At 45.2% G+C, this 12,500-nt stretch overlaps 1 protein-coding gene across 2 annotated transcripts in view; it reads left to right on the top strand.

Annotated features, from left to right (window-relative positions):
• Window positions 1–2,956, top strand: part of Cxcl11 (C-X-C motif chemokine ligand 11) — a 4,813-nt gene extending 1,857 nt beyond the window's left edge. For both annotated transcript variants that reach the window (XM_021211341.2, XM_029545271.1), the window contains exons 2-5: window positions 1–51; window positions 1,678–1,804; window positions 1,897–1,969; window positions 2,206–2,956. The exon at window positions 1–51 is cut by the window's left edge. In XM_021211341.2, the coding sequence (XP_021067000.1) occupies window positions 1–51; window positions 1,678–1,804; window positions 1,897–1,969; window positions 2,206–2,247 (293 nt within the window). In that variant the 3' untranslated portion in view covers window positions 2,248–2,956. The remainder of the gene's footprint in view (window positions 52–1,677; window positions 1,805–1,896; window positions 1,970–2,205) is intronic.
• The last annotated feature ends 9,544 nt before the right edge of the window (window positions 2,957–12,500 follow it).

The raw sequence follows: 12,500 nt of genomic DNA, 5'->3' as shown, positions 1-12,500 counted from the left end.
AGGTCACAGCCATAGCCCTGGTTGCGATCATCTGGGCCACAGCTGCTCAAGGTATTTGGTGCCCTTGGCTTCTGCGACAGTCTGTTCCTTATGCTGTTTTTCAAATGTCTTTTTCTCTAAACTATACAGCTTTTAAAATTTACTTAATTTCACATATTAGAAGTTCTAGCAATCGCAGCAAATGTTGGAAATCCTTAAAGAAAATGACCACTTTATGGATTCATTTTCTTTCTTTCTTCTGGTTTTGTTCAAGACAGGGTTTCTCTGTGTAGCCTTGGCTGCCCTGGAACTCACTCTGTAGACCAGGCTGNCCTCGAACTCAGAAATCCACCTGTCTCTGCCTCCCGAGTGCTGGGATTAAAGGTGTGCGCCACCACTGCCCAATTTCTCCATTTTCTGACAATTATCCAGCAAGAGTCTTTAGCCCTCAATGTCTGTTCAGAAAACCTTATGTGGGATTACGTTGGTATTCTGAAAAAATTTAATGTTTTAACCATGAGACTGATAATTTATTATGCCCAATACTTTCAGAATAGAGAAAAGGAAATTTCTCTCTTGGGCAATGGTCATAAAAATGTCATACGTGTTTGATCAATATGTCACTTGAGGGCAAGAGTGATTTAAGGATACCGTGGATACTGACAACTCTCCACAAGCCTTTCCCAAAGAATATTGTTTCTAAACAGAAGCATTATTCACATTTCCCAAGGCTGAACCTGGGACTGTTTCTCCTGCGATTTCCACAGCAGACCTGGGCTAATCAAGATGTGAAGCGTATGTGACAAGCCAAGCCATCTTTACAGCTCTTGCTGCTCTTATGAAATAACGATTCTTTGAGGTTTCCCTGGGAGCATCTGGAAGCTTTAAAGACAGTTTCAGCTGTAGAAGACAACATGATTCATGATGCTTAGTCTTAATCTAGAATTTGAACTAGGAAGACAAAAATCAAAGGAATCATTAACTATTTGCTCATTTAGTAAAGAACAGATCGCCAGCGACTGTGAACTATGCTTGTATACCCATTCAATCAGTCATAAAATAATTCAAAATAAATACAGAAGAAAATAGCCAGTTTGTTCTCTGGGTTGCTGTATTCTGTGTAGGTGTTATTTAAAGTAATCAAGAGCCGGTCTAGTAGCATACCCATACTGTAATATAATTTCAGCACTTAGGAGGCTGAGCTGAGGTAGGATAATGCCAAAATATGGGGGGACCTGCTGTGTAGTGAGTGCTTCAAGTTCAAGGTCATCCAGGGCTTTGTGGTGAGTTGCAGGCAAACCAGGTCCAAATAGCAAGTGAGTCCTGTCTGCAATCTAAATTAAATAATTAACAAAAATTAAGGAAGGAAATCATCAAGGATACAGCAAATTAGTCTAATGCAGAGAGATTAAAAAACTTAATTTCAAGTTTGGCGTGGCGGCGCACGCCTTTAGTCCCAGCACTCGGGAGGCAGAGGCAGGCAGATTTCTGAATTCGAGGCCAGCCTGGTCTACAGAGTTAGTTAGTTCCAGGACAGCCAGGGCTATACAGAGAAACCCTGTCTCCAAAAACAAAAACAAAAAACAACAACAACAAAAAAAACTCCAAAAACTTTATTTCAGTCTGCACAGATGAGATTAACAAATGTGTGCCATCCACTTCACAGCCCTGACTAACCAACACTGTGGTCTGTCCCAGGCTTCGTTATGTTCAAAGGGGGGCGCTGTCTTTGCATCGGCCCTGGGGTGAAAGCCGTCAAAATGGCAGCGATCGAGAAAGCTTCTGTAATTTACCCGAGTAACGGCTGCAACAAAGTGGAAGTGATGTATGTGCTGGAGGTGACAATGGTGTGGGTGCTTTTGTTTGGTTGATGTTTTCCCACCAAAGTTTAAGACTATTTTGTGTCTCCCTTACAAGTGTTACTCTGAAGGCTCATAAACAACAATGGTGCCTGGACCCCAGATCCAAGCAAGCTCGCCTCATAATGCAGGTAGGTTGCAAGTCAGCCAGGTCAGAATGTGCTTTACCCACGAGAGCGCTGGAACACAGAGAACAGGCGACCGCAGGAAGACCCCATTACCATCCTAACAGAAGCACCCAGCTAAGGGGTCCTGGGTTAAACCTGGCCACATCCTTACCCCTCCACATTGTTTTTACAGGTCAGCTCTTAATTACTGAGGAAACAAAACAACCCAGTAAGTAAAACTTTTCATTTTCTCATTACAGACAATAGAAAAAAAGAATTTTTTAAGGCGACAGAAGATGTGATGTCCTGAAGCATGTGATGTCCTGAAGGAAAAAAAAAGTGACATCCTGGGAGCATCTGACTGTGAGCTCTGTGCCAGGAACCCGACCCTCTCCTGTCTTGGAACATGGATCCATGTATTACCAGGCTGCAGAACTTTCTAGAAGGTCCGATACATCTAAACTGTTCTGATTGGCTATGAAAATAGTTATCTCTAAAAGTCACGTGCACATTCCACATTACCTTCTGTGGTTACAATGGACACATTGTTAACTGGAATCTGGTCCAATGCTGGATTCAAAAGCATCTGTGTGTGTAGTAAAACATTCCTCAAATAATTTTTCATGCAAATAAACATTCCTTTCCCCAAATATCATGAGGCACATGAACATATAGGAAGACATTTCCACATATTGTCTTGTTTGTTCATTTAAAAAGACTACGATTCGTGAGGGGCCCTGAAAACATTTCTGCATTGTAGAAACTAGTAAGAACACTACTATTTCCTAGCTAGTCACACTGGCTAGTTAGCTAGTCACACTGGCTAGTTAGTCACACTGGCTAGTTAGCTAGTCACACTGGCTAGTTAGTCACACTGGTTAGCTAGTCACACTGGCTAGTTAGTCACACTGGCTAGCTAGTCACACTAGTTTCCCACTGAGGCCTTCTAAAGGGGTTAAGATGTGTAGTTCCAATACATCTGGTTTTATCTACTTTATCAGTGACAATAACCTGGATAGATTTTTAAAATAAATTGGTTGTGTTTGCCAAAGAAAAATGTTGAAGAAAAAAAAATCTGTGCACATCTTTCAATGTTTTCCTGTGAGTCAACCTTTGAGAAAAATATGTAAACTTGTCCTTTGTTCCTTTCCTTGGTCATACTGTGAATGGTAGGGATGGCTGGCTCTGTCTCTCCTTGAAAATAATAAGAATTGTGTTTCTCTAGTAAGCTATTATAACACTAAATCATCAACAACTACATGCTTTCTAGACATTGAGATGCCTTTAGATTTTTTTTTAGAGGTACACAGTTATTTGTCATCACATAGAACTCTTTAGAAACATACATGCCTTTAATGCCAGCACTTGGGAGGCAGAGGTAGGCGGATCTCTGTGAGGTCCAGGCCAGACTGGTCTTTCAGAACAGCCAGGGCTACACAAAGAAACCCTGTCTCAAAAAATTTTAAACTAGAAAGGAGTATACTTTAGTGAGGAGGAGTTGAAGATGAGAAAAAAATATGATAAAAAGGTACTGTTAAAAATTTCAATAAATAAAGAAAAACTACCTAGGTGTGGTGGTATATACCTTAATTTCAGCACTTGAACAAGGCAGAGTGAGGAGGATCTCTTGAGTTCAAGGCCAGCCTGGTCTACAGACAGAATTTCAGGACAGCCAGTGCTATACAGAGAAACCCTATCTTAAAGTAAAGAAAAAAAGAAATGCCCAAATAAAAAGAAAGAAAGAGAGAAAGAAAGAGAGAAAGAAAGAAGGAAGGAAAGAAGGAAGGAAGGAAGGAAAGAAAGAAAGAAAGAAAGAAAGAAAGAAAGAAAGAAAGAAAGAAAGAAAGAAAGAAAGAGAAATGTACTTCGATAGTAGTGATAAAGGAATCTAATCAACTTTACTTAGGGTTGAAGAGACTTCCTGGCCACCCCACCCCAACCCCTTTTACCTCTGTGAAATCTCTCCTATTGTGACTTTCTGAGCTAAGCCAAAAGGGGAAAGCAAAGGGAGATTTCCTGCCAGGCCCAGCAGAGCCCCAGCCAGGCTGTGTGCACTCGGACTTGGAACCTCAGTGAGGGCACACCTACGCTGTCACAGAGGAACCTGGAACAGCAGCAGGAACAGACACCCTTGCCAGTGGCTCCCTGACGCCTGGTCCTCTCTATGCAGCTCCCTTCTCTGTGTGTCCATAGCTGCATAAATGACACACCTGAATCTGGAGTCACCCAAACAAACAAACAAACAAACAACCTGACAACAGTACAGGATCTCTGGATCCACAACCAAAGCTCAATTCAACACACGAGGCCAGGGTGTTTGCAGCTGTGTTTGCCCACGCTTCATTACAGGACGTCACGGTCATCTTGGTTCTGAGCACATAATATGTACACGGTTCTGTGCCTGCCATGACTCAGGAAATGCAATGAACGAGCCCTATCTGAAGCACTCACACTGGAGACCACCGCACACGTTACAAACCGAAGTGTTTTGTTTTTGTTTTTGTTTTTGTTTTTTTAAAACTGGGCATACGAGGATACTTGCTTTTACAGAAATATAATTGTTTAATTAAGAACAAAAAGGCTTTTTGTATTTTCTACTGTCAGCTCTCAGGATGTGAAATATCAAATTAGTGCATCTTTGAGTTGGACTGTATTAGGACCTTTGTTGTTGCTGTTGTTTTTAAACTACTCTTAAAGGACTGAGAATATAACTAATGTAAATATTTATGATGTCAGCCCAGTCTTTGGACTCTAAATAATACCCATTTACAAACTGGTGTCTTTTTGGAAGGGGGGCAGTAGGTGCTTCTTGTCTTAGTCACTGATTCTACGTTCAAGCCAGAGGTAACAGGACTGGGCAGGTTTGAAGTCATGATGTGACTTTCTACTTCAGTTTTGTGTAAGTATCAAAAAGAGAGTTTCTCCTGGAAGATGCATGACACCTGGCCGGTCCAAACTTAGCGGCCACCCAAAGTCACAGTAGACAGGGGACTCCAGCTGCAGCTGACAGCCCCTCCCCTGGTAGACCCCAATCTTAGACTCCTTCAAGACTATTGCAGACACAGGGCCTGGTGGATGGGTTTGTGGGTAAAAGAGCTTGCCACCAAGCCTGACAGCCCGCGTTTGATCCCCAGAACCTACGTGGTGGAAGAAGAGAACTGACTCCCATAGCTGTCCTTCGCAGGTACACCGTGGGATGCATGTCCTCACCTCCATACACGTACAGAATAAATCAATGTTTTAAAAAACAAAACAAAACAGAAACATGGCATCATGGAATTTGGAGGCAAATGGGTGGAAGCTGGGGGGGAAATCACCCTGAGTGAGGTAATCCAGACCCAGAAAGATAGATATGTATTAGCTTATATGTGGATATTAGCCATTAGGTAAATGATAACCAAGCTACAACCTTAGATCCAGAGAGGTCAGGTAGAGGAAGGGACTAGGAGGGGACACATGGGTGGGGTGGGGGTGGGGGATCCGAGTGAGGGAGAAGGTCAGGCGAGGAGGGGCGGGGAGACAGGGTTGAAGGAAGGAACGAAGGAAGAGACCCTAGAATTGAGGGGCATTTGAGGAGCGGTTTGTGTTGGTGGTTGGTCTGGTGCTGCTGTGGATACAACCGCTAAATCCTGAACCTCAAGATCTGGTTGCCCCCAGACAAGTGAGAGTTTATGTACACCAGCCTTTGTTGTGTAGACCTTCCTCCCCAATATGAAGCTATTGGTTGAATAAAAGTGTAGACAGACGACTACTGGGGAGAACAGAGGTAGGCAGGCTTTCGGTTACCAGGCTAAGAGCTGCAGATAGGGACCTTGAAAGAGAGGAGAAGAAGACAGAGAGAGGAGGAGGCTACCATGAGAGGAGATGGACCACGAGGGCGTGGCCAGAAGCGCAACCTGAGGACTCGCTGACAGAGCAAAGGCAGCCTGGACGAGACTGGTACAGCAGGTCACACAGGGCCTATGGACTGGATGTAAGTTACAACAGCTCAAAACCTGCCCAATCTAGGCTTACAGCTTGTCAAATAAAATACCAAGCTTGTGTGTCATTTATACGGGCAAGAGAGAATAAATAGGTCTTTTATAGTATGAAAACCTAGTGTAGTGTAAACTTCCTAGTGAGTCTGAAGGTGACCCTAATGTAGGCTCCAAATAATGAGGGAGATGGAGCCACAACTGGCTTTTTCATGTCACCAAACGACCCAGGACTGGGTTACATCCAATAGAGTTGTTGGCCAAAGGGGGCCCCATCCCCAAACAACCTAGGCTGTTGCCAAAACAATAGGTCTGTGGAGCAGCACACGACAGAAGCCACTGCGCCACAAAAATCGTCAAAGCGGAGGCAGGACCCCCTTTCCCTCCCCTGCCTACCGCACAGCAGCAAAATGCCCCACAGGAGCTGTCCAAAATTGTAGCTCCTGTCAAAAACGACTGTACCACATCTCAGCCTGCTGCTGTCACAGGAGCTGCGGGAGCTGTCCACGGTGGTGCACTACCTTCCCTGGTTCAGTGGGCGCGGCCCCTCAGGAGCTGTCCACTGTTGCGACTCCTTTCCTGCCTCACCCTACAGTTTTCGAGAAACACCTCCGCAGGAGCTGTCCACACCAGCAGCACCTCCTCTCCAGCCTCCCCAAACTCCAGCAGTCCCTCAACAAAAGCCAGCTGAAGCAGAGGACTTCCCACCCTAACCGGGGGCCACATGCAGGGAAAAGGGTGAAAAAAAGCCACCAATCCCTGAGCAGGAAACCCACCAACCCCTGAGTTCCTCAAACTCAAGACTTGAAATCCCACCAATCCTCATTCTGGAAATCTCTGCCCTGAGAAGCTCCGCCCCCTCAGGACCCCTATATAAGCACAGCCTTTTGTCCTGTTGTCCACTCCTGGGAGCAGAGGACGACAGCTATCCCTAGATTCGTCCTTCCACACCCCGGACCCTCCAATTAATCTCTGTACTGGATAGCTTTGTGTCAACTTGACACAGCTGGAGTTATCACAGAGAAAGGAGCCTCAGTTGGGGAAGTGCCTCCATGAGATCCAGCTGTAAGGCATTTTCTCAATTAGTGATCAAGGGGGGAGGGTCCCTTGTGGGTAGTGCCATCTCTGGGCTGGTAGTCTTGGTTCTATAAGAGAGCAGGCTGAGCAAGCCATGGGAAGCAAGCCAGTAAAGAACATCCCTCCATGGCCTCTGCATCAGTTCCTGCTCCCTGACCTGCTTGAGTTCCAGTCCTGACTTCTTCAGTGATGAACAGCAATGTGGAAATGTAAGCTGAATAAACCCTTTCTTTCCCAACTGCTTCTTGGTCATGTTTGTGCAGGAATAGAAACCCTGACTAAGACAATCTCTTTCATGAGATTTCTTGCCTGGTGTGACTCACTGGCCTAAAGAAGCTGAGAAGAAAAGAAGCAAAGAACAGAAGGGAATCAGCGCTGAGGCTCCTGGGCTCCTCAGCTCAACTGGGGATGCCTTCCCCTGGACTCTGCAACACATCTGCTGAGGAGCCTGCCTCTCAGACCTCCTGTGTCTCAGGATGCCCTGCCACTGGGATACCTTCTTCCCTCAGAGATGGTTCCTGGGCTTCCAAATCCCAAGATACCCTTCCATCTGAAGAGAAACACAGTCACTCTCTACAAACTGACAGCACCACCCCATTCCTGAAGACAACACCCACACAATCCACTGAGCACGGAGAAGGAAAACTGGTGCCTACACGGAACCTTCACCCCTATGTCCTAGTGTCTTTGGTATGGGAAGGTAATCTGCAGGCTACCACGAGAGAAACATAAACACTAGGCCAGCCACAAAACCTCTCATCTGCAATGATGTCCTGCCTGCAGAACAGCCTAGGGCAATGGTGGCACAAAGCTTGGGAAGTAACCAACCAATGTCTGGTATGATTTAGGGCCCACTTCACAAGAAGGAACCCATACCCAGTACTGCTTGGGTGACTAAGATAGCCCAGAGAGCTAGGGTAAATACTACTGGGCTGCTAAAGGAACATAGCCATCAAACGACTCCTAACAACGTTCAGCTATACTCATAGACGGGTGCTTGCTCAGCCAGCATCAGAGAAGCTCCCTCCAGCAGCAGATGGGAACAAATGTAGAGACTCACAGACAGACAATATGCCGAGAGTGCCAGACCTTGGAACACAGAGCTCTAAATAGGACATCTGCATCAAATCTCCTCCCCCCACCCCCCGGAGCTCAGGGGACCCTGGGAAAGCAGACAGAAAGGTCGTAAGAGCCAGAGGGTGTGGCGGGCACCAGGAGGACACGGGTCTCTACACCAACCGAGCAAACCTCACAGGAACTCAGCAGACCCTGAAGCAGCAGGCACAGGGCAGACGCACACAGGCCTGCATCTGGCCCTCTGTGCACGCACTACAGCTCCAGTGGTTGCTTCCTTCTGCTGGGATGCCCTGTCCAGCCTCGGTGTGGTGGCTTTTGTGGGTCTTACTGTATTTGACTTTGTCGTGTTTGTCATCTCTTAGAAGCCTGTTCTTTTCTCATGAGACAGAAAGGGGGTGGGTCCAGAAAGGGAGGGAGGAGAGGGGAGGGAGGGTTTGGAAAGTGTAATCAGGATTTATTTATGTTAAAAGAATATTTTTAATAAAACGGGAGCAAACAAAGGGCTTGCGCTAAGTTAATATGAGGAGAGAGGAAACCCACACGGTAGAAGCAGAACACAACGGTCCCCAGGCCACGGGGAGGAAGCCAGGAGGGCTCTGCCTCTATTACATTATGGATCTACACCAACTCATCTTTAAAACGCAACCATCAACTCTCACAAGGTATTTTTTTCTCATTCACTGCTACCTGCTTATGAGCGGTTTTCATCTATAATATAATTAGTGTATGGACTATCAACTTGATCTCTACAGCAACGCTCAGAAGTTTGTTACTTGAACATTATAGTAAAAGATTTCTTGTTGAGAAACATATGTCTTCTCAAATTCACAGCTGTATCTATCTTCTACTCTCCAGAAGTCCCTGTGGGACACGCACTCCCTCTGACCCCATGGGACACGCACTCCCTCTGACCTTGGTAAGTAAGAGGACTGCTTCTTCCTCAGTTTACACTTCTCAGGTTGAGAAAAGCCAATGTCCTGATTCATTGATCCACATCATTGGTTTTTCCTTGCCAACAGAGGGGGACAGCAAAGCTAACACAGACAGACAGACAGGCAGCCCAGCAGTGACATGGACAGACAGGCAGCACAGAGCCCGGTGTGCTCAAGAGACTCTGAGACTTGACTGCCTAGGCTTAGGCTAGAATCTTGCTATGAAACATCACTGAGCTGTTCAAAACAGTCTAAGACTTTAGTTAATTGAATAAATAAAATAGTACAGCCTCACATAGGTGAAAACATGCAGTAAATGTTGATTTTACTACATGATTTTTAATAAGTTCAGTAACTTTGCTAGCTGAAAATATTCCCACCACTTAATATCCAGGGTAGTGTCAGGAGCTTAGATACTCGGAAGCCTTGGCTGGGTTCAGACTCACAGTGGCCCACCTTCCTCTGCCTCCCCAGTGCTGCGATTACAGACATGTGCCACCTCACACAGCACTAGTTTTCACTGGACCTCTGGTATCCAGGCAGGATTGTCATTTTACTTAATGACTCTGTAAACTTATATCCCTAAGCCATGCATCTGCATGTGTTTGTAACATGAAGAGTTGCATATGCTCCACCCAAATCAAAGTCATTAAAGAACAGCTATTTCTTTGCTACCCCGTCTTCCAAATTAAACCCTATCCTGAGCTCTGGTTCTAAATGTGTGGAAGACTGAATCAGTGTAAGGGGAAACTTAACTAAGCTGCTCTCTTTGGTTTGGTTTGGTTTGGTTTGGTTTTTCCAAGATAGGGTTTCTCTGTATAATAGCCCTGGCTGTCCTGGAACTTGCTCTTGTAGACCAGGCTGGTTTCAAACTCACAGAAATCCTCCTACTTCTGCCTCCGGAGTGCTGGGATTAAAGGTCTGTGCCACCAACCTGACTTGGAACTAAGTTTTTTAACTCTTATTTTCTTTCTTTTTCTTTTTTTTTAAAATTTATTTATTTATTATATGTAAGTACACTGTAGCTGTCTTCAGACACTCCAGAAGAGGTCGTCAATCTTGTTACAGATGGTTATGAGCCACTATGTGGTTGCTGGGATTTGAACTCCAGACCTTTGGAAGACCAGTCAGGTGCTCTTACCCACTGAGCCATCTCACCAGCCCTCTTATTTTCTTTCTTAGTGAGCCCCGAACAGTAAATACTAGCAAAAATAAATGCAACAAAAGCCTTGAGGATATTTGAAAGAAAATAATGTATTTTTAAGTTATCATTTTCCTTCATTTTTCCTCCCCAAACACCCCATTCAGGGTTGGCAAGGACTGGAACATCAGCATAAAACTTGCTCTGGGCTGTGAAGCACATACGCAATGCTGTGCCTATGACAAATGCACATGCCCAGACAAGACACCATTTGGTTGGCTTTTGACTTGCTGAACTTTGTCTCAGGGGCAATCGTGAGCTAGTTAACACGGTACTATTTTAGTTGGTAGAATCTTAAATTCATCCACACTTGGTATAAATTATTTTTATATAACATCTTAGAATAATTTGCCTCTCATGTAGATGCCCGTTCCCCCCACCCCCACCCCAGAACACTAGCTGCTAGTAATATCTAACTAGACTGGTTTTAAATGTGTTACTTTAGAATTTTCTTTGGAATTTTATCATCTGTAAGAATTTGTCTTCCTGTCCCCCTTTGTTTTAACCATCAGGACCTGCACACTGAAAGGGGTATCCTTGCTTATAAATTCACTCTGTGCTATTATTTATCCACTAGGTAAACTGACTTCCCAGTAAAAGCCTTTCTCAGAGGTCTTCAGTTCTAGTGATAATCTATATACAGCCTGTGAACTCTGTATAAAAGCAAACAGATATCGATAGTGGTAACTGCATCATCCAAAGAATCCTCCACTGCAAAAAACCATAGCTCAGTGGTAGAGCATCTGCCAAGCATGTCTAAGGTTCTGGTTTGGATCCCAAGCACCAAAATAAAAACCAGTCACTGCATGATCTAAAACAGTGACTCTATGAGTTCAAGGCCAACCTGGTCTACAGAGTGAGGTCCAGGAGAGCCAGGGCAGCACAGAGAAACCCTGTCTGAAAGAAAAGCAAAACAGTTTTCAACATTCCTACTGCTGTGACCCTTTAATACAGTTCCTCATGTTGTGTTAACCACCAACCATTAAGTTATTTTCAGTGTTTCATCACTGTAATGTTGCTATTGCCATCCATTTTAATGTAACTCACTGATGTGGGGGTCGCGACCCACAGGTTGAGAACCACTGGAATGAGCTCCACACCGGGCATTCCCAAACATGATTGTGTCTGCCACCCCTCTGCCAGCACCTCCTTTGCCCTGGGCTCAGGCTGGCAGGGAGTGAAGAGCTGATTGTGTCATCATTGGCGCAGTCCACCCAGCCAGAGCCAAGTCAGAGCTGCAAAGGGGAAGTCGCTGACGTCGGACATTGGACAGAGCGGTGCCCTGCAGCTTCGAGGGGAATCCCGTCTGCAAGCTTCTGATGCCTCTGCTTTTGAGCTTCCTCTAAGTGCTTTCATTTCTCAGAAAGCCTCTGTGTTGTCAGGGGGTCTGCGCTGACAAGCAATGAAGAACAGGTTGCTTTTATTGGGTTTTATTTCTCTGGTCTGGGGCTGTAACCACAGGCTAAATCTGTGAAGTGGAAACTGAAACTAAGTTCTTTAACTCTCTCTTTCAAAGTTAACCCCACAGTGAATAAATACTAGCCAAGTAAAAATGACCCCCCCGGAAAAAGCCTTGAGATTGCTGAAAGAAAAAATATGTTTTAAAAGTGATCATTTTTCTTTTCTTTTCCATTCAACTACCCCATGTAGGTTAGCAGCAACTAACAGCAGGTTCCCTACTGATGTACAAACCACTCCTGCTCTGGAATGGTTTCCCACGTTGGTTACATCCATGAGGTTGATGCCCTGAGCAGGCTCCCATGCACAACAAGAGAAGGAATCTTTGTCCTGCTTCTTGCCACACCGAATCCAGTGAAGTCAGTGAGACAGGTCTAAAGGCCTGGATGAAGTCTGGAGGCAGAGAGTTTCACGGAAACTTAGCCTCCTGGAACCTTGGCGTTCCCATAGCAAGAATGCTCCAAGCCTGTCCCTGTGTTAGTCAGGTGTGTGGATCTGTGTGCCTTCTTTCAGTATTGTTTTATTATAGGTACCTCCAAGAAATGATTTCACAAATACCTAAATCAGGTTGAACTTTACTCCCTGGCTTCCACCAAGGTCCTAGGCAGTCCCTGAGCTGACTCTGGGCTTGGAATTCTGTAAGAATGTCATTCATCCAGACAAATGCCTCAGTGTTGATAGTGAGTAATCAGGCATCTCAGTTTGCCAGATAGAAATCTTAGAGCAGCCGGGCGGTGGCGGTGCACACCTTTAATCCCAGCACTTGGGAGGCAGAGGCAGGCAGATTTCTGAGTTCGAGGCCAGCCTGGTCTACAAAGTGAGTTCCAGGACAGCCA

Source organism: Mus pahari, chromosome 13 (assembly GCF_900095145.1).
Source record: "Mus pahari chromosome 13, PAHARI_EIJ_v1.1, whole genome shotgun sequence".
In the NCBI taxonomy this organism is placed as follows: domain Eukaryota; kingdom Metazoa; phylum Chordata; class Mammalia; order Rodentia; family Muridae; genus Mus; species Mus pahari.
This window is presented reverse-complemented; position numbering and strand designations above follow the sequence as displayed.